Source organism: Nycticebus coucang, chromosome 22 (genome assembly GCF_027406575.1).
Source record: "Nycticebus coucang isolate mNycCou1 chromosome 22, mNycCou1.pri, whole genome shotgun sequence".
NCBI lineage: Eukaryota > Metazoa > Chordata > Mammalia > Primates > Lorisidae > Nycticebus > Nycticebus coucang.
Window position 1 is genome coordinate 33,851,993 of NC_069801.1, and position 23,246 is coordinate 33,875,238.

Here is a 23,246-nt window from a genome sequence, read left to right on the forward strand (position 1 = left end):
ACAGCTCACAACAACCTCAACTCCTGGGCTTAAGCGATTCTCTTGCCTCAGCCTCCCAAGTAGCTGGGACTACAGGGGGACCACAACACCTGGCTATTTTTTGGTTGTAGTTGTCATTGTTTGGCAGGCCGGATTCAACCCTGCCAGTGTATGTGTCTGGAGGCAGAATTTGAGCCTAGATGAGAGGATAACAAATGTTTTTTGATTGGGAAGTGATAATCTTTCGGTTGCTAAGTATATGCTTTTATTAAATATCTATAGTATATAAAACCTGTGCTTAGTGCTGTAGGGAACACAGAAGTTAGCAAGACATGGTATTTGGTCACAAATAGCTGACAGCATAATAAAGGAAATAAAGAGAAATGTAATAGCAAGTGGTATTGAACATTTACTCTGTGCCTAGCATTGTGCTAAGTGTCTTATCTGCATTTCTGGTATTATTAATCTTTTTGCAGATGAAAGGCACAGAGTGGTCAGTTAATTTGTCCAAAGGTCTCATAGCTACAAGTCAGAATCAGGATTTAATCTCAGATCAGAGATACCAAAGCCTGAAATCTCAACCTTTTCCCACTATGATCCCTCATTACTGTACTTAAAGAGAAAAGAGAATATAGTAAAAGAAGTTAAATGCTGTGAGAACTTGGAACAGGGTGGGTTGTGTAGATAACACACCTGTTTGGGAGTATGTGGCTTCCTGTGGGGTTTGTAAAATAGCTTACAACCTCAGAAAGCAGATAAATACAACAGAATCTGATGGTAGGCAGACTAAGATAGGGAATACAGGAAATAATAAGAGGAAAGTAGATTGGAGAGAGTTTTAAAAGAATTGCTAGGATGTGATAACTACGTTTATTTCCTTGAGGAAACTTAGTAGCAAGGAAGGATAATGCCAAAATTTTAATTTTGTATAATTGAGAGAATACTTTGATTGAAAAGAGAAGTAATGAATGAGTGATTGGAGGGTCTGATTTTAAGTTCATTCTTTAGGACTAAAAATCCAAGTGAATATGATCTGTTTTCCCTCCATGGTTTTTGACTTTGGCTACATATTAGAATATCTATATAATTTAAAACCAAGAAGTATACACATCAAGGTCTAGGATCCAAAGCTTTTTGAAGTGCCTTCGGAAATGGACATTTGTATGTTGCTGGTTAGAGTATAAATTGCTACAATTCTTAAAGAGTAATTTGGCATTATGAGTTAATATCACAAATGAACAAAGCCTTCAATCTAGCTAGCCTACTTCTTTTTTTTTTTTTTTTGTAGAGACAGAGTCTCACTGTACTGCCCTCGGGTAGAGTGCCATGAAGTCACATGGCTCACAGCAACCTCTAACTGTTGGCTTACGATTCTCTTGCCTCAGCCTCCCGAGCAGCTGGGACTACAGGCGCCTGCCACAACGCCCGGCTATTTATTTGTCGCAGTTTGGCTGGGGCTGGGTTCAAACCCACCCTCGGCATATGGGGCCGGCGCCCTACTCTCTGAGCCACAGGCGCTGCCCTAGCCATCCCACTTCTAAGAATTTGTCATATACATTTATTCACATATTTGAAATGAGCTATGTTTAGGGTTGTAAATTGCAGCATTATTCGTAACTGACAAAGACTGGAAACAACTTACAAGTCTGTATTAATAGGGATTGGGTAAATAAATTACAGTACATCCACATAGTAGAATACTATTCAGTTAAAAATAATGAGGGTAGCTCTAAATGTACTGGTCATAGAATGACCGTATGACATATCAAGTGGCAAAAAAAAAAAAAAAATTATTTTATTCATAGAATGTTTCAGGAAGGATAAACAAGAAATTGGAGGGCAGTGTCTATGGCTCAAAAGAATAGGGCGTCGGCCCCATATGCCGGAGGTGGCGGGTTCAAATCCAGCCCTGGCCAAAAACTGCAAAAAAAAAGAAAGAAATTGGAAACTTGTTTCTCAGGAGGGAAAAGAGGACACTGGGGTGAAATTAGGAGGGAAACGACTTTTACCTCTATATCTTTTTGTGTGCCTTTTGAAATTGGTCAGATTTTTTTATATGTATGTGTATATATATTTTTTTAAGATAATTTTTAAAGCTTTACAGTTGCTTCTGTTATGTAGTTAAAATTGAGCCAGTGATTTATCCTTAGTGTAAATCATTGCTACTCCATATAATTGTGTTTATATATACACGTGTGTTTGTGTGTGTGCGTGTGTCCATGTACCTGGCAGTGGGGCATCACCTGGGAGCTTATTAGAAAAGCAAAATCTCAGGTCCCATCCCAGACCTAATGAATCAAAATCTGCATTTTAATAAGCTCCCCAGGTGATTCAAAAGGCACTTGCAAGTCTGAGAAACAGTATTTTAGGCCAACCACTTAAAACAGTTTGTTTACCTACCACTTGGCTTGACAGGCAATATTCCCACCTCTGTTCTTTAAGTAATTCTGTATAATGATGTTACACACTTGTTAAGTATCTGCTATTCAAAAGATAAGGGCTTGTCCAGAGTATTGTACAATCAGTGGTCAGGTGCTTAACATTCAGTACTGTTCATAGCAGCATTTTCCAAAGTGTGTACTGAACCTGGAACATATATTTTATAGGTTAACTAATATGTATAAAAGGGTTCTCTGGTCAAATCAGTTTAGGAAACATTGCGTTAAATAAAAGTGAACAGTTTTCTTTATTGCAGGACTGTTCAGAGATTTGACCAAGGAATCCTTTTTTTTTCTAGGACTATCTCTCAGGTCTTTTGGTCGGTGGAACACACTTTGAGAAATGCCTGGTTTAGAGGAAAGAGCACCACTGGCTTTGGAATCCTTGGCAAGTTACCCAATTTCTCTGAATATTAATTTTCTTAACTTTAAACTGGGGATAATAATAACTTGCCTTGGTGGTGGTGTGAAGAATAAATGAGAGGTATTTAAAAACATTCAGTTTAAAACTTGGTATCTCATAAGCATTCTCTTGGTAACTGATTAATGTTACAATAGGTTACTTAATTTTCTTGCACTTACAATTATAGTTCATTTCACTCTTCTTTTCTATCAACATAAAGTGAAGGAAGTCAAAATAATTTTGATAAAATGTTAGCAGCTTTATTAAACAAATTGATCTTCAAAATAAAGTACAAATGTGGGAATTATTAGCAAAATTATTTTCCTCTCTATTAGATGAGTATTGAGACCAGAATAAGCTTCATATTTATGTCATCTGAACTTTTATTAATTATAACAAGTCAACAATAACAAAAGATATCAGGCTGGGTGCGGTGATTTGCACCTGTAATCCCAGCACTCTGGGAGGCAAAGGTGGGTGGATTGCTTGAGCTCAGGAGTTTGAGACCAGCCTAATCAAGAACAGGACCCCATCTCTACTAAAAATAGAAAAATTAGCTGGGCATTGTGGTGGGCACCTGTAGTCCCAGCTACTTGAGAGGCTGAGGCAAGAAGATCATTTGAGCCCAAGAGTTTGAGGTTGCTGTGAGCTGTGATCCTACGGCACTCTACCCAGGGCAAGAAAATTGAGACTGTGTCTCAAAAAAAAAAGGTATCAAACTTTCATCTTAACAAGGCTGACATGTTATGTGGTATGTTATCAAATGTTTCATTTTTCCTTTTTTCTAGTCAATAAATTGATTGCACAAGAAGGACCCTCCTTTCTGCAGATGAGAATAAAACATTTGTTGAAATCTAACCTCATCCCCCAGGCTACTGCTTTATCAAAACTATGTGCAGAATCTAAAGAAATTCCAAATGTGGCATCTTTTCAGCAAGCCTATATCACATGTTTATGTTCTATGCTCCCTAATGAAGATGCTATTAAGGAGGTGAGTAAAGTAAATAACTGTTGCCATTCACACTTGCTGTGAATTTGATTGATTTTGGTATATGTTACTTCGTTTATTTTTTCCCATCAGAACGAAAACCAAGACTCATTTTTTTCCCCCCAGGCTACGGAAAAGTATTCTTAATTGTCTTTTTAACTATTCAACAGATTGAATGTAAAGTTATGTTTTATAGGTGGATTTGAAAAGTAGGTAATTAAAAATACACACATAGATATTTGTGTGATGTTTGGGTGATGGTTTGCTATGAATCTTTGAATTTCAAACTTTTTTTTTTTTTTCTTATTCTTTTTGGGATGGTACAGGAAGGGCCTGCAGATGTTTTTTCTTCTTAAAGTGATGATTTCTCAATGTTTGGGAAAGATAGAAATTGTTAATCATGGCTCTAAGGGATAAACTAAAAAAAAAAAAATGGCACATAATTTTAATTTTAGCAGAGAAGTATAGGACTCTAGACTCTGTACACATGTTGAACAATTAAGTGGCCCAACTGGATAACATGGAAAATAATAAAGTGATTGAGTCTTTTTTGAAAACAATGTTATCAGTCAGCTTGCATACTTTTTTAAAATCCGAATCATTGTTTTCCTTAATTTGGGGATTTGTTTTCAATAGTTTTTGATAAATTATACAGAAAAAATTAGGAATTCTTAGGCTTTATTTAGTCATCTACCTTTAATCCTTTCATTTGCCATTCAAATCTAATGCATGGATTTTCATTTTACTTCTGCCCTGAAGTTTCTTATTAAATGTTGGAATCCCAAAGATTTGGTTCTGTGCTATAGTAGTTCTTACACGATCAGTATATTGCCTGTAATATCCTACTCTCCAAAGACAGGTATCCTTTCACCTCACTTCTTTTTTTTTTTTTAGAAACAGAGTCTCACTTTATGGCCCCTGGTAGAGTGCCGTGGCCTCACACAGCTCACAGCAACCTCCAACTCCTGGGCTCAAGCGATTCTCTTGCCTCAGCCTCCCAAGCAGCTGGGACTACAGGCGCCCGCCACAACGCCCGGCTATTTTTTTTTTTTTTTGTTGCAGTTTGGCCGGGGCCGAGTCTGAACCCACCACCCTCGGTACCGACTGAGCCACAGGCGCCGCCCTTCTTTTTTTTTTTTTTTCTTCTTTTTCTTCTCACTTCTTTTAATGTATGGACTTTGGTAAGATCAATCTAAGTCTGTTGATTTTACCCCCCCCTTTAAAAAATTATTATTTTTTGTTGTTGCAGTTTTTTGGCCAGGGCTGGGTTCGAACCCACCACCCTGGGTACATGGGAATGGTGCCCTACTCCCTGAGCCACAGGTGCCGCCCGATCTTACCACCTTTTCATTCTGCCTGACCCCCTCATGTACTCACTTCCCTCCTTACTCTGCTTTTCCATTGTCAGTTGTCATTATCACTCCCTTGCATGCATTCTCAGTTCGTCTGCTGGTGTCTCCCTTAGTTATACTTGTTTGACTTCCAGTATCGGTTATCCCTAAAACTCCACTTACTCTCTCTATATATTTACTTGCACCCATAGGGCCAAACTTATGTGGAGAAAAACCTGCTAACTAATTTTAATCAGTGATACATATTTTCTTTGTTAATCCATTTATTCTCCTATGCTTATATTACTATTTCCTACTTTTTCTTTTCCTCTTCAAAGCTATACTGTAATACTTTTTTTTTTTTAATTTTTATTTATTTATTTATTTGTTTTTGCAGTTTTTGGCTGGGGCTAGGTTTGAACCCACCACCTCCGGCATATGGGGCCAGTGCCCTATCCCTTTGAGCCACAGGCACCGCCCTATACTGTAATACTTTTTGTCCAATCGTTCTCTGTTGATGAATTTTTTTCCTGTTTCTATGAGGAAATCGAAGCAGTTGGAAAAGAATTTTCATATGCTCCCTCCATAACATCTGTTCACCTACCTGCATCTATACTTATACATCTTCTTTGGTGTTACTAGAAATATATGTGTGTTCTCCTAGCTAAGGCCAACCCCTTTCACTTCTGTATCAGATTCCATTTGTCTTATCTCCTTTAAGGATAATACTACAATAGTTCTCCTTTTTCAATTGTGTCATCAGTTTCTTCATCTCTGTCGTAATCATCTAATCAGCATTTATGCTGTTATTTCTTCCATCCCTAAAAATATGTATATTCTTTAGATCCTGCTTCCTTTTCCAACTACTGCCCTATTTCCTTCCTGGCTTTTTTCACATAATTTCTTGAACAAATTGCCTGAATTTACTGTTGAACATTTTTCTCCTTTCAAAACAAGTCCACCACATCACTAAATTCAATGAAGACTTGTCAGTTTTCATCTTAGCAATCTAATTTTTCAACTTTGCCTTCTTGATAAAGTTTTCCACTTGTTTTCTAGGTTACTTTACTCTCTCGGTTTTTTGTCTGCCTTACTGATTGCTCTTTCTCAATTCTGTTTTGCTTTCTGAGGAGTAATTTTAGTACTCAATGACTATCTCAGTTGGTCTTCCTTTTTTCTACCTATACTTATTTCCTTGATGATCTTGTCTAGTCTCATGGCTTTAAATGCCAGCTATGTTCTGAATCTGAAATGATTTCTCTCCAGCCTTACCCTCTCCCTTGAACTCTACACTCATTCAACTGCCTAATTACCATCTATACTTTAATGTCTGATAACATCTCAAATTTAACATAGTCCATAACTAAGTTCCTGGTATTCCTGTTATTAGGGTTTTGTTTTTATGAGCTTTCTTTTAAATGTAGTCAGTTGTCTTCCAACTGCATTATTTTAGTCCTTAAAATGTATAAGGCACTGTATGAAACGCTTTGTCTCATTTAATCCTCACAAAAACTCTTTTTTTTTGTTTGATAATCTGTTTGCTATCTGTCTCACAAAAACTCTTAAGATAGTTCCATTTTATTGATAAGGAAAATGAGGCCTAGATTAAGTTATATGGTCAGAGTTGCAAAGCCTGGGTGGATAAACTGGGATTCAGATCTGAGTTTGGTATACTATCAGTAACATTGTATTGAAGATACTGGACAGTGATTATTAGCCTACTTGGTATATATACCAAATGCTGTGTTAGGCATTGGGGATACATTGATGAATCCAGAAGCCTCCAAACTGGCATACTTTCTTTCATTGTTGGCTTCTATATTTTATTCTGAAAAATAGCCAGAGTAATTCCTCTAAAACTTGAGTCAGGCCATGCCACTCCTCTGCTCAAAACCATACATTAGGGTGGTGCCCGTGGCTCAGGGAGTAGGGTGCTGGCCCCATATATTGGAGGTGGCGGGTTCAAGCCCGGCCCTGGCCAAGAAACTGCAAAAAAAAAAAAAAAAAAAAAAAATTCCATTAGCTTTCCATCTTTCTTAGAATAAATCCAGAGTTCTTTGTTCTGTGCGCTATGGCCCCTGGCTACTTTTCTAACCTTCTCAGACATTATATTGTACAACTTAATGCTCACTGCCCTCCAGCCACTTTGCTTTGATGATCTTTGAACACACTGAGCACATTTCCTGTCTTAGAGCTTTGTACTTGCGAGTCCTTCTGCAAGATAATTTAGGTGGCTTAATCCTTTATCTCAAGTCTGCTCCGTATTCGTGTCTATTAAGTACTATCATATCATAGGCCTTCCTCAGTATCCCATCTGAAATATTACCTTTCTTTCCTTGTTTTTCTTCAATAAATATCTTCTGTCATTTTTGTTTTTGGTATTTGGCCGGGGCTGGGTTTGAACCTGTCACCTCTGGCATATGGGACCGGCGCCCTACTCTTTGAGCTACAGGCGCCGCCCATCTTCTGTCATTGTTATAAATACATACTTTACCCAGCTAAAGTGACTTCTGTCACTGTCCTCTTACCTAGCCATATTTTCTTTGTCAACATGTATTACCACTTCATTGGGCATCATATTTGCTTACTATTCCACCCACTAGTTACAAACTCTCATGAGGACAAGGGTGTAGGTTGTTCACTGCTTTATCCCTACATTCTAGAAAAATGCTTAGCCACATAGACATTTAATACTTACTTATTGAATGAATGAATGAAAAGGTACAGCTCCACTCCTTGATAATTTTGTTACTAGGATTTCTAGCTTTCATTATAAGAGTTATAACCATAATAACAAAGCTGAAACCTTTCATTCGTGCTTTGTAGGTTTTTTTTTTTTTTTTGTAGAGACAGAGTCTCATTGTACCGCCCTCGGGTAGAGTGCCGTGGTGTCACCTGGCTCACAGCAACCTCTAACTCTTGGGCTTACGCAATTCTCTTGCCTCAGCCTCCCGAGCAGCTGGGACTACAGGCGCCCACCACAACGCCCGGCTATTTTTTGTTGTTGTTTGGCCGGGGCTGGGTTTGAACCCGCCACCCTCGGCATATGGGGCCGGTGCCCTACTCACTGAGCCACAGGCGCCGCCTGCTTTGTAAGTTTTTATTCTTTACTTTTTTTGAGCCAGAGTCTAGAGTGCTATGGTCTCTACCTAGCTCATAGCAACCTTAGACTTGTGAGCTCCAGCGATTCTCCTGCATCAGCCTCTGGAGTAGCTAGGACTATTGGCACCCATCTTGATGACCCACTAATTTTTCTATTTTTAGTAGAGATGGGAGTCTCATTCTTGCTCAGGCTGGTCTGGAACTCCTGAGCTCATATGATCTTCCTACTTTGGCCTCTTAGGGGTTTACAGGCATCAGCCACTGTGCGAGTCTAAGTTTTAAAATTTTGCACAGAGCTCTTTTAAATTTAAAAATTATGATACACACTTTCTCTCTCAGCTTTATATCAGTTTGAATTATAATGCTTATGGTGTGTTTGTGTTTATAAAAATGTAAACCAAGGTGAAACCGAGTATGTGCTTGGATACAGATTTCTTTATAGGTTGATTAAATCATGAATCAATGTCTGGGTCAATAGTTACTTCAAATGGCTAAAACTCCCTCTGGCTCAGATCTTATCTTCCCATTATGAGAAGCTTTTGTCAGATTGTTGAAATTTAATATATACTTATATCTAAGATATTTACCGGTAGCCAAAATAGTGACTCCAGTAGTTTGTGGTTCTTTCCTGGTTCCTAGTAGCCTTTGTATTTTCATGAATTGCCATATTTCAAGTGCCTACAGATTTTTTTCTGAGTTACTAGGTTAGCAGCATTTTAGCGAGAAGCAGCATAACCTGGACATTGAGTTTTATTAGTCACTTGACTTGGAGAGGATTACCTAGGCAAAGAATGTGTAGCAAAGACACAGAATGCTGGTCATCATTGCTTTGAGAAATGACACAATGTAGGAACCAAGATATAGAATACAGAGATGAAACAGCCAGTTGGTGGCTGTGGAGTGTGCAATGACATATAGTTTACCCATATTGGAGATTGAAACTATGACCTACGGCCTTATTAATAAGTGATCTAATTTGTTGGACTTGCAGCCATAGGGAAGTAATTACAGAAAACATTGATTGAACCCTTGTCTGTTCCAAGTTGGGTTGTTTTTAAGTGTTGTCCTTTAATTCTTATAATAATCCTGTGAATTTTATAGCAATTCAGAGGATTCGTAATCTGTTCTGAGGCTCAGGGAGATTATATAACTAGCCCATAGTTATATACCCACTATAGTGGACCCACCCAGAGTTTTTAAATCCAAGGTGATTCACCTCTGCTTTGCTTTTTGTACATACTAATATCACACCTATGCATCTCGTATACATGGTATGTATGCATCTCACTGGCACTGCCAACCCTCTGTTATAGATGTCTGGTTCTTCCTGAATTGTTTCCTAAAGTAGACTTTTTACTTGGGAGTGTTTTTCTTGTTTCTTTTGTTTGTCCAGAGAGGAAACTTAAAGTCGAGAGTGGGCATTGAGGTTCTGAGGCTTCAGGGTGGCTCATTACTGGATTGGATTGACTTGGGGAGCATAAGTGAGTGTTTTTCACAAGATTCCTAGAGAAGCAAGAGCAGCAGTCAGAATATGTAGGTTCAGACCCTGGCATTGCCATCTACGCTCCGTATAGTCTTGGCCAAGTACTTTCATTTTCTTTATAAAGTGCTCACAACAATAGTAGCTGTCTCACAAGGTGGCTGGTTTGTTCAAATGTGACAATATCTAAAGTGTCTAACACAGTTCCTAGCATTTAACAAACGCTATACTATACAAATATAGACTAGTACAAGAACTCTTCAGGCCTGCTGAACAGAACAGGGAAGAAGCCGTGGAGATTGACCAGAGGTAAAAATCCTGATTTGGACAGAGAAGTGTGGTATACACAGCAATAGTTACCCTACTGTGATTTCATTCACATTTTTAAAAGCATTTATAATTGACCAAATATGAACCCATAAGCTGATTTATTTATTTGTATTGTCAATTGGAGTAAGGACTTCTAATAACAGCTGCAGTATTTTGTGTTTGGGAAACTTAAGAAGCAGTTCTCAACATGTGGGTCTCGACCCACAGGAACTATATTAAAGGGCCGCGGCATTAGGAAGGTTGAGAACCACTAACTTAGAGAAAGTTGTAGTAATGATTACTCTGAGCACCTGACACACACCATAAGAATTCAGAAGCTGGCTGGGAGCAATGGCTCACGTCTGCACTCCTAACACTCTGAGAGGCTGAGATGGGAAGATTGTTTGAGGTCAGGAGTTCAAGTCAAGCCTGAGCAAAGTGAGACCCTGGCCTTTACTAAAAATAGGAAAAATCAGCTGGGTGTTGTGGACATAACACCAGTACCTGTAGTCCCAGCTACTCTAGAGGCTGAGGCAGGAGATGGCATGAGCCTAGAAATTTGAGGTTGCTGTGATCTAGGCTGAGGCCATGGCACTCTAGTTCATGCAATAGAGCAAGACTTTGTCTCAGAATTAATAAGAAGGAATTTAAAAGCCACAGCAAAATGCTACATCTTGGATTTTATTCTTCCTTATCCTATAAAAATAACAGCTCGTCCTCTACTCTATCAGCCTTTGTTTATTTAAAACATTTCATTTCTAGTGTTGTATTGGGCATTGGCAAATATAGCAAAGCATGTGTGACCTTGTTTGCCAGGAATAGTTATATAGGAAGGTAAGCATTTAGGTTATGTGCATTTATGATACAGCCTGAGGTTCAGGAGAAGTGTAGAAATACAGAATATTGGTGTGGACTGGCACATAAGATTTTATACAAAAATAAACTATTGGCTGGGTACCAGTATCTCAATGGTTAGCGCACTGGTCCCATGCACCGAGGCTGGTGGGTTTGAACCCATCCCTGGCCCACTAAACAAACAAAAAAAATTAACCCTCTAGGTGGACCTTGAGGTAATGATTGGGTTTAGATGGGTAGAAGGAATGATTTGGAGATGACTGCCTGTGAAAATAAAGGCACAGGCTCGGTGCCTGTAGCTCAGAGGCTAAGGTGCTAGCCATATACAATGAAGCTGGTAGGTTTGAACCCAGCCCAGGCCTGCCGAACAGCAATGACAACTACAGCCAAAAAATAGCTGGGCATTGTGGCGGGCACCTGTAGTCCCAGCTACTTGGCAAGAGAATCACTTAAGCCCAAATGTTTGAGGTTGCTGTGAGCTTTGATGTCACAGCACTCTACCGAGGGACATAGTGAGCCTCTGTTCTGTCTCAAAAACAAAAAAAAAAAAAGAGAGAAAAGAAAAGGCACAGAAATTCATGAATACTTTGTGGGGACCCACTAGAATACCCTGCCTAGGGGAGAGAATGGGTGTTAAGAGAAATAAGACCTGTTTGGTCAGAAAAAGGAGGACCTTTGAAACTGGTGCATTAGAACTTAGATTTGATATTGTAGAAATTGGGAAGGTTTTGGAGGTCAGAAGTGATAGGACTGAATTGTGTTTAGGAAGATTAGACAAAAAATATATTATTAAGTTTAGGACAAAGAGATTGGAGTCAGCAAGAGAGGAAAGGATAGGACTTGCTGAAGAGTGAAGAATGGTGATGCTCTGCTGCTGGTTAGAATGGCAAAGAAGGGGTAGAGGGCCAGAGAGTATGGGAGGGTGGTCATCTTTGTTTTATATTTGGTATTTCTTGGTTTATTAATAACAAAGTAAGGAAACAGGATTTTTCCTGAAATTAAAAGTCTTTTCAAGAAATAATTTGGCCTTGTAAGAAACTGTTAGAGGAAATGTGATTTGATACTACTCTACAACAGAAGTTAATAGATGGTGGCCTATAGGCCATTCCATCCAACTACCTGTCTTTGTAAATGAAGTTTTACTGGCATGCACTCACACCTGTTTATTATGTATGGCTCTTTTTGTGCTGCAGTGGCAGAGGTGAGTAGTTAAAGCAGAGACTGTCTGGCTGGAAAAGGTGAAAATATTTCTGTCCGGCCATTTACAAAAAATTGTTTCCAACATTTGACTCCAGAGGAATCATATTTTTCAATCTATTACAACAGCTGAGTGTTAATATAATCCTCCACGTTCTACCAGTGATAAAACTGAGGTCAAGATGGTAATGTGTCCAAGGCCCTACCTGCATTAAGCTAATTGGAGAGTCCAAGCCCAGGCTGGAAAGCAGGTCATCTGGCTCCTTGGCCAGCCTTCTTTCCACCTTACCTCTTATTTTTGGTAGACAGTGATGGGCCATATTCTGATCCGGAAGGTCCATTCATGCTTATACATGCATATAGATGTGCTTTAAAACATTTTATCATGATTTGTATTAATTTGTTAAATATACTAATGCAGGAACATTTAGCACACATAAGAAAAATTTTAAAAGGAAAACGGATACTATCATCATTAGTCACTTATCTAGTAAATGTTTCTTTTGCAAGTGACAACAGAATTAAAATCTTTAGTTTGCTTTGAAAAAGTACTAATGAATCACTAGATGTTCATTGATTGGAATTTAAAATCAGCAGGTGTTCTAAGGTAACAGAGTTACACACACATTTGCCATCTACTTCAGTAGGAGAGTTAAATTAACTTGACCTACCGGTGGGAATAAAAGTAGTTTGTATGTTGGCACCTGTGGGTATCTCAGTAATGGGTGTGTGTAATGAGAAACCTCTGCTGGGGAAGAGTTAGCCAAACATACACAATTAAGATTAATTGAGTGGGTCATCTGAAAACCAAACTTCAGAACCAAGTGCATAAAAGAGTCAGTCCTTTCAGAAGATACTATAAAGGCAGAAGAGTTCCATGGAATCCTGGAGTTCCAGGTTATAATACTTCATTTTGTAGAATTGAATGAGATGCCATTGCTGTTAATTTTAGATAGGATTTTTTTTTTTTTTTTGAGACAGAGCCTCAAGCTGTCACCCTGGGCAGAGTGCCGTGTCATCACAGCTCACAGCAACCTCCAACTCCTGGGCTCAAACAATTCTCCTGCCTCCGCTTCCCAAGTAGCTGGGACTATAGATGCCCACCACAACGCCTGGCTAATTTTTTTTTTTGCTTGCAGCCGTCGTCGTTTGGCAGGCTGGGTTGGATTCGAACCTGCCAGCTCACGTGTATATGGCTGGCTCCTTAGCTGCTTGAGCCACAGGTGCTGAGCCGGAATTATTATTTTATTTTTTAAAGACAGAGTTTCACTTTGTCGTTCCTGGTTGAGCGCCATGATGTCATAGCTCACAGCAACCTCAGACTACTGGGCTCAAGCAATTCTCTTGCCTCAGCCTCCCTAGTAGCTGGACTTATCGGTGCCCACCACAGTGCCCGGCTATATTTAGAGACTGGTCTTGCTCTAGCTCAGGCTGGTCCTGAACTTGTGAGCTCAGCGCTCAGGTGATCCATCCGCCTTGGCCTTCCAGAGTGCTGGCCCGGCCCATATGAATGGATTTTTTTTTTTTCCAGTTTTTGTCCAGGCCCAGTTTTGAAACCACCACCTCTGGTTTATGGGGTTGGCACCCTACTCCTTTGAGCCACAGGCAATTCCCTACTGTCCCAAGTTTCCTATATTTTTTCATTACCAAAAGGAGAAATCTTTGCGAAGATCAAGTTTTCCACCAATAAATGGAAGTATGATAATATTTTAAGCATGAAGTGTATCTATTATTATTTTAATGAACCAAGAAATCTGTCAGCAAAGTTTTAAACAATTAAGGTAGGGATTCTTTTTATTCTCAATTCTTAAATGAGCTGCATCTTCAGTATCTAACATGGTTGATAAGACAGAATAGCAGATGCTTACTCTCTCCATAAGGAAAGGAAAAAACAAACAGGATCTGTTTTACTCACCAGTCTAACACTGTTGGGATTTGACACAGTCACTAGATATAAATGATAAACAGAGCAAATAAATTTAAATAGGACCCAGTGGGAATTCACTTTGGGAGTAGAAGAAAAAGTGAACAAAAGCATAGAAGATTTAGGTGTGCCTTAAATGAGAATCAAAATTAAAATAAATTCCAAACAAGGAATAATAATTATAAAGTGTTATTAAGTTTAAAAATGTAATCTTAATATTTTTACTTTACCTTATGATCATACAGGGAATTATGTACACTCAAAATATACTAATACTAGAAAGGCTGTATAAAGAAAGAGAGGCTTTGCCTATTTAAATATTTTATCCCCTAAAGTAGAGTTTTTTGAAATATTTTTGAAGAGACATCTTCTCAGAATTTGGTGTGTCTCCGAATCTCACTTCTAGTCTGACATTATTAGGTTATACGTGGGTATTTTGGTTGCCATGTGATTACACTAGAGAGGTCATTTTGAAGAGTCGATTAGACACATCATTTTCAAGAATTCTGTAGGACATTTTTAGGCTTTTCAGATACACAGTGTAATGAGGTTCGGGTAGAAGCATCAACAACCATTTATTTCTTTAAGAAACACACATATGGGGCGGTGCCTGTGGCTCAGTGAGTAGGGCGCCGGCCCCATATGCCGAGGGTGGCGGGTTCAAGCCCAGCCCCGGCCAAACTGCAACAGAAAAATAGCCGGGCGTTGTGGCGGGCGCCTGTAGTCCCAGCTGCTCGGGAGGCTGAGGCAAGAGAATCGCATAAGCCCAGGAGTTGGAGGTTGTTGTGAGCCGTGTGATGCCACGGCACTCTACCCGGGAGGGCAGTACATTGAGACTCTGTCTCTACAAAAACAAAACAGAACAAAACAAAACAAAACAAACAAACAAAAAAACCGCAGAATCATTTTTTCCCAATCTTGAAAGTACGATGTTGGTATTTTAATAGGAATGACATTGAATAGGTAGATTGTTTTGGGAAGTATAGACATTTTAACAATGTTGATTCTTCCCATCCATGAGCATGCTGTGTTCTTCCATTTGTTAATATCCTCTGCTATTTCCTTTCTGAGGATTTCATAATTTTCTTTTTTTTTTTTGTAGAGACAGAGTCTCACTGTACCGCCCTCGGGTAGAGTGCTGTGGCGTCACACAGCTCACAGCAACCTCTAACTCCTGGGCTTAAGCGATTCTTTTGCCTCAGCCTCCCGAGCAGCTGGGACTACAGGCGCCCGCCACAACGCCCGGCTATTTTTTTGTTGCAGTTTGGCCGGGACTGGGTTTGAACCCACCACCCTCGGTATATGGGGCCAGCGCCCTACTCACTGAGCCACAGGCGCCGCCCTCATAATTTTCTTTATAGAGGTCCTTCACCTCCTTTGTTAGGTATATTCCTAGGTATTTCATTTTCTTTGAAACTATGGTGAAGGGAGTTGTGTCCTTAATTAGCCTCTCATCTTGACTGTTATTGGCATATACAAAGGCTATTGACTTGTGGACATTGATTTTATATCCTGAGACATTACTGTATTTTTTGATGACTTCCAGGAGTCTTGTGGTTGAGTCTTTGGGATTCTCTAAGTATAAGACCATGTCATCAGCAAAGAGAGAGAGTTTGACCTCCTCTGCTCCCATTTGGATTCCCTTTATTTCCTCATCTTGCCTAACTGTATTGGCTAGAACTTCCAGCACTATGTTGAATAGTAAAGGTGACAGAGGACAACCTTGTCTGGTTCCAGTTCTAAGAGGAAAAGCTTTCATTTCACTCCATTCATTAAAATATTAGCTGTGGGTTTGTCATAGATAGCTTTAATCAGTTTCAGAAATGTGCCACCTATGCCTGTACTCTTCAGTGTTCTAATTAGAAAAGGATGCTGGATTTTATCGAATACTTTTTCTGCATCTATTGAGAGGATCATATGGTCTTTATTGTTGCCTCTGCTAATATGGTGGATAACGTTTATGGACTTGCGTATGTTAAACCAGCCTTGCATCCCTGGGATGAAGCCTACTTGATTATGATGAATGACTTTTTTGATGATAAGCTGTAATCTATTGGCTAGGATTTTGTTGAGAATTTTTGCGTCTATATTCATGAGTGAGATTGGTCTGAAATTCTCCTTTTTGTTTGGGTTTTTTCCTGGTTTTGGTATGAGGGTGGTGTTTGCTTCATAGAATGTGTTGGGGAAGATTCCTTCCTCCTCAATTTTTTGGAATAATTTCTATAGTACAGGAATAAGCTCTTCCTTGAAGGTTTGATAGAATTCTGGTGTGAAGCCATCTGGACCAGGGCATTTTTTTGTTGGAAGCTTTTTTATTGTTTCTTTAATCTCAGTGCTTGAAATTGGTCTGTTCAGGAGCTCTATTTCTTCCTGGCTAAGTCTAGGGAGAGGGTGTGATTCCAAATATTGATCCATTTCCTTCACATTGTCAAATTTCTGGGCATAAAGTTTCTGATAGTATTCAGAGATGATCTCTTTTATCTCTGTGGGATCAGTTGTTATTTCCCATTTATCATTTCTGATTGAGGTTACTAGAGATTTTACTTTTCTATTTCTAGTTAGTCTGGCCAAAAGTTTATCTATTTTATTTATTTTTTCAAAAAAACCAACTCCTTGTTTTATTAATTTTCTGAATGATTTTTTTGTTTTTAATTTCATTGATCTCTGATTTGATTTTGGATATTTCTCTTCCTCTACTGGGTTTAGGCTTAGATTGTTCTTCTTTTTCTAATTCTGTAAGATGGATTATGAGATTGTTGATGCGCTCTCTTTCTGTTTTTCAAATGTAGGCATCTAAAGCGATAAATTTTCCTCTCAAAACTGCTTTTGCAGTATCCCACAGGTTTTGGTAGCTTGTGTCTTCATTGTTGTTATGCTCTAGGAAGTTAATGATTTCCTCTTTTATTTCTTCCTGCACCCATCTGTCATTCAGCAGAAGGTTGTTTAATTTCCATGCCTTTGTGTGGGGATTGAACGTTTTTGTTAGAGTTGAGTTCCACCTTTAGTGCCTTGTGGTCTGAGAAGATACAAGGTCAAATTTCAATTCTTTGGATTCTGTTGAGGTTTGTTTTGTGTCCTAGGATATGATCAATTTTGGAGAATGTTCCATGGGGTGATGAGAAGAATGTATATTCTTTATCTTTGGGAAGGAGTGTTCTATATGCGTCTATCAAGCACAGTTGTTCTAGGGTCTCATTTAAATCTCTTATATTTTTGATTAATTTCTATTTAGAGGATCTGTCCAGCTCTGTAAGAGGAGTATTAAAGTCCCCTGTTATTATGGTATTATCAGATATCATATTGTTCAGACCAAGTAAGGTCTGTTTCAAGAATCTGGGAGCATTTATTTATTTATTTATTTTTATTAAATCATAACTGTATACATTGATATGATCATGGGGTATCATACACTCGCTTCATAAACCATTTGACACATTTTTATCACAGTGGTTAACATAGCCTTTCCGGCGTTATCTCAGTTACTGTGCCAAAACATTTACATTCTACATTTACCAAGTTTCACAAATACCCCTGTAATATGCACCACAGGTGTGATCCCACCGATCCCCCTCCCTCTACCCACCCACCCCCTTTCCCACTTCCCCCTAATTGTTAAGTTGTAGCTGGGTTATAGCTTTCATGTGAGAGTCCCAAATTAGTTTCATAGTAGGGCTGTGTACATTGGGTACGTTTTCTTCCATTCTTGAGATACTTTACTAAGAAGAATATGTTCCAGCTCCATGGAGCATTTAAATTGGGTGCATAAATATTTAGAATTGAAACATCTTCTTGTTGTATTTTTCCCTTGACCAATATAAAGTGACCATCTTTGTTTTTTTTGACTTTAAATCCACATGTATCTGAAAATAAGATCGCAACTCCTCTTTTCTTCTGAATTCCATTTGCCTGAAAAATTGTCTTCCAACCCTTGACTCAGAGTTTTAATTGTCTTTTGAAGCCAGGTGTGTTTCTTGCAGACAGCAAATGGATGGCTTGTGTTTTTTAATCCAGTCAGCCAATCTATGCCTCTTCAGTGGGGAATTCAAGCCATTAACATTTATGGAGATAATTGATAAGTGTGGTAATGTTCTATTCATCTTATTATTTTGTGAGAGTCCATTGCTTAGTTTTATCTTTTGCGTCAGTGTGGAAGTTAGGTTCTGTCCTTTAATTTCTGAGTTCTTACTTTGCTGCTGATCCATTGTGATGGTCAGTGTGTAGAACAGGTTGAAGTATTTCCTGTAGATCTGGTCTTGTTGTGGCGAATTTCCTCAATGTTTGTATATCCGTAAATGATTTGATTTCTCCGTCAATTTTAAAGCTTACCTTAGCAGGATATAGAATTCTGGGCTGGAAATTGTTCTGTTTAAGTAGATTAAAGGTAGATGACCATTGTCTTCTTGCTTGGAAAGTTTCATTAGAAGTCTGCAGTCACTCTGATGGATTTGCCCCTGTAGGTCAACTGGCACTCACTCCTGGCAGCTTAAAGAATCTTTTCTTTTGTCTTGACTTTCGACAGGTTCATCACAGTATGTCTTGGAGAAGGTTGGTTAGAGTTGAGGTGACCTGTGGTCCGATATCCCTCTGAAAGGAGTGTGTCAGAATCTTTGGTGATATTTGGGAAATTTTTATTTATAATATTCTCTAGTATGGCTTCCATTCCTTTGGGGCATTCTTCTTCCCTTTCTGGGATTCCTATAACTCGTATGTTTGAAAGCTTCATAACATCCCATAATTCTGTCAGTGAACGTTCTGCTTTCTCTCCTTTTCTGCCTGTTTAACTATCTGCGTTATCTCAAGAACTTTGTCCTCTACCTCTGAAATTCTTTTTTCTGCATGGTCTAACCTGTTGCTGGTACTTTCTATTGCATCTTTAAGTTCCCTAATTGACTACTTCAGTTCCTTCAGCTCTGCTATGTCCTTTTTATATTCTTCGTATCCTTCATCTCTCATTTGATTCTGTTTTTGGATGTCCTTTCGGTTATTTTCCACTTTATTAGCAGTTTCCTTCATTGTTTCCATCATTTCCTTCATTGTTTTCATCATGTGTATTCTAAATTCCCTTTCTGTCATTCTTAACATTTCTTTATAGGTGGAATCCTCTGCAGTAGCTACCTCATGGTCCCTTGGTGGGGTTGCTCTGGACTGGTTCTTCATGTTACCAGGCGTTTTCTGCTGATTCTTCCTCTTGAGTGATTTCTTTTATCTGTTTCCTTGCCCTAATTTTCCTTTCACTTCCTCTTACTCTTTAAGTTGCCGTGCCTGTGGACTAGGGTTTTAATGAGTCCTTTTGGTACAGGACCAGAAGGATGAGAAGGTTGAAGAGCAAGAAGGGACAAAAGAAAGAAAAAGAAAGAAAGAAAGAAAAGAATAAAGAAAAAGGAGAGGGGGTGGGTCAAAGGGAATATTGACAAAAAGAAGAGAGGCACAGAAAGAGGGAGACAGAGCAATATAGGTGTACAGTAGGGTACTTTGACATAACCTTAAAAAAACCCCAACCTCTGGGGGTGCCGGGTCGGGTGGTTCCCTTGAGGTCAGCAGCTCTTTGCTAGCCTGATCGGACACAGTACCCCATCTCCACCAAGTAGAGAGGAAAGACAAAAGTGCTATAAATCAAACCAGAACAGCAAACAAAACTTTACAGGATAAAATTGGAGGAAAAACCAAATAATAGGGGTAGAAACACTAGCAAAAATGAAGTTCTAATTATTCAAAAAGGCAACAATGGGAAATTGTATTTAAACTAGAAAATTGGAGAAAGAGAAGAAAGAAAAAGATCTATAGGGAAAAGGTTGAAATTAAAAAACAAAACAACAACAACAAAATAAACAAAACCAGACAACCCCCCCCCCCCAAAAAAAAAAATAAAAGCAGTATATATATCTTGTTGAATATTGTCTGGGCAACAGGTGATCTTCTAGGGTATGAGATGTTAATCACAATGCTGATATGACTGGAGGCCTCTGTTGATTTCTCAAACCTCCCAGGGTGGAGACCCTAAATCTCTCTTCAGCCCTCTTCAAAGGCACCTTAAACTTCTAAACTTGGCTAAGCAGAAGCTTTCCCAGGAAAGTGCTTGTTGCTGGGATCAGTGGGTATCCACTTACCCCATGTACCAAAACCGGTCTCACTCTGCCCCTGAGGGTTAAGGCTGTAAGGCAGGTCAGTCCCCGCCTTTAGGCTTCTCAGTCACTAGATTACTAGCTCCCACTGGATCCTTGCTCTGTGACCCTGAGGGCGGAGCTTGCCAGGGTAGTTCTCTGACAGTGGCTCCCTGCAGCCCACAGCTGAACACTATCAGCTCAGCGGCTCAGTCTAGGGCCCCAGACAATGCCCAAAGTTCTCCACGCTCCTGCCCAAACTCTCCCCAAGGCAGTTCAACTGAGTGCCAAGTCCAAAAATAACTCACAGGTAAGGCCTTTCCAGTTTGCAGTCTCACTGCTGCTGTACTTAAACAGCTGCCGGTGGGATTGGACTGATTGAACACATGCAACCACTTACCAGTTTTCCACGGCTTTTGTCCTTCTCTTGGGGTCCAGAAGTCTCTTGCTGACTCCCTGTATCCTCAAAGGAATGATTGATTATACGCAGATCCCACCAGCCAGAGATGCCTGGAGTCTTGTCTCCCCGACTCACAGTGCCCATTTGCAAGGAAGCTGTTACTCGGCCGCCATCTTGCTCTCTCTAACCTGAAATAAGGTCTTTTCTTTTTTTTTTTTTTGGCTGGGGCTGGATTTGAACCCGCCACCTCTGGCATATGGGACCGGCGCCCTACTCCTTGAGCCATAGGCGCCACCCAAGAAATTTTGAAATAAGGTCTTTATAAAAATATAAATAAAGCTTGTATTCTGAAGACTATAACATGTTTAAAGATGTTAAAGAAGATCTAAATAAACAGAATGACATCCCCTTTTCATGAATCAGAAGATTACGTGTCATTAAGATGGCATTATTCCCAATGTTGATTTACAGTGTTACCTGTATCAAAATCCCACCTTTTTTTTTTTTTTTTTAAAGAGGCAGAATCTCACTTTATCTCCATTGGTAGAGTGCTGTGGCGTCACAGCTCACAGCAACCTCCAACTCCTGGGCATAGGCGATTCTCTTGCCTTAACCTCCTGAGTAGCTGGGAGTACAGGTGCCCGCCACAAGGACCGGTTATTTATTTATTTTGGTTGTTGCAGTTTAACCAGGGCAGGGTTCGAACCTGCCACTGTTGGTATATGGGGCCAGCGTCCTACCCACTGAGCCACAGTTGCCACCCTTCCACCTTCTTTTTTAGCAGAAATTGACAGGCTGATCTGAAAATTCACATGAAAAGGCAAGGGACCCAGAATAGCCAAAATAATATTGAAAAGATGAACAAAGTTGGAGGATTCGCAGTTCCTTATTTCAAAGAAATACAGTGATCAAGGCAGTGTGGTACTGGCAGTGTGGCATACTAGATCAGTGGACTAGTATCGAAAATCCAATAATAAGCCCTCACACTTATGGTCAATTGATAGTTTACAATGATGCCCAGACAATTCAGTCAGGGGGTGGGGAGGAGTACTTTTTCTAGAGAATGGTGCTTTAACAACTGTTTATCCACTTGCAAAAGAAAGAAGTTGAACCCTTTACCAGGTGCCAAAATGAACTTCAAATGGATCATAGACCTAAATATAAGTAGCCAAAACTGTAAGTAACATCTTAGAAGAAAACGTAAGAGTAAACCTTTAAGACCTTGTTTAAGCAATGGTTTTCTTATATCTGATAACCAAAAGCATAAGTGACAGATAAAGTAAATAAGGTTTCATTGCAATGAAAAATGTCTGTGCTTCAAAGGATACTATCAACAAAGTGAAAAGTTAATCCACAGAATGGAAGAAGATATTTGTAAATCATAAACCTGACTTATCTGAATCCAGAGTATATCGAGAACTCTCATAACTCAGCAATAAAAAATAACCCAATTTTGAAAAAGATTGATCAAAGGATTTTTTAAATTAGTAGTCTTTTTTTTTTTTTTTTTTTGAGACAGAGTCTCACTATGTCGCCCTTGGTAGAGTGCAGTGGCGTCACAGCTCAGAGCAACCTCCAACTCTGGGTTCAAGCAGTTAATTCTCTTTGCCTCAGCTTCCCAGGTAGCTGGGACTATAGGCCCCTGCCACAATGCCTGGCTATTTTTTGTTGCAGTTGTCATTGTTGGTTAGGTGGCTCAGGCCAGATTCAAACCTGGCAACTTTAGTGTGTGTGGCTGGCACTGTAACCACTGTGCTGCGGGCACTGAGCCTAGTAGTCCTTTTTTTTTTTTTAAAGACATGGTCTTATTTTGTTGCATGAGCTGCAGGGCAGTGACATCATCACAGCCCATTGTAGCCTCTAATTACTGGGCTCAAGTGATCCTCCTGCCTTAGTCTTCTGAGTAGCTGGGACTACAGACCTACACCACCACATGTCATTAATTTTTAAACCTTTTTTTGTAGAGATGGGGTCTTGTTATGTTGCCCAGGCTGGTGTCAAACTCCTAATCTCAAGCCATCTTCCTGCCTTGGCCTCCCTAAAGTGCTAGAATTATCAGTGTGAGCACTGCACCTGGCCTGGAATTTATTGTTTTGAGCAGTTTAGAATTAAAGAAAAGGTAAAAAGAGAATTCCTATATTCACCCTCACCCCCTGGTTTAGTATTATTAACACCTTGTATTAGTATGATAAGCTTGTTACAATTCATGACTAATATAATAGTTACATTATAACTAAAGTTCATGGTTCGCATTAGAATTCACTCTTTGTGTTATACATTCTCTGTTTTGACATATGTATATGGGGGATGTGTTTGCCCTCACAGTATCACACAGAATAGTTTCACTATTCTAAGAATTTCCTGCACCCTTCCCATTCTTCCTTCATGCCCTCTCCCTGAGCCCTTAGCAACCACTCATCTTTTTACTACTTTCATAGTTTCACCTTTTCCAGAATGTTGTGTAGTTGGAATCATAGTGTGTGGCCTTTTCAGATTGACTTCTTTTACTTACCCTGTTTCCTCGAAAATAAGACAGCGTCTTATTTTAAGGTGTGCTCCCAAAGACGCGCTAGGTCTTATTTTCAGGGGACGTCTTATCGGTCCTGTAAGTAGGTCTTATTTTCGGGGAACAGGGTAGTAGTATGCATTTAATGTTCTTTTATGTGTTTTTGTGGCTTAAAGGCTTTTTCTCTTTTTCTTTTATTTTTGTGATTGTCAAACTCATCTGCCTTCTGTTTT

General features: G+C 39.3%; 1 protein-coding gene across 1 annotated transcript in view; it reads left to right on the top strand.

Annotated features, from left to right (window-relative positions):
• Window positions 1-23,246, top strand: part of RLF (RLF zinc finger) — a 111,358-nt gene that overhangs the window by 52,367 nt on the left and 35,745 nt on the right. The window contains exon 5 of the mRNA XM_053576234.1: window positions 3,609-3,811. Within this exon, the coding sequence (XP_053432209.1) occupies window positions 3,609-3,811 (203 nt within the window). The remainder of the gene's footprint in view (window positions 1-3,608; window positions 3,812-23,246) is intronic.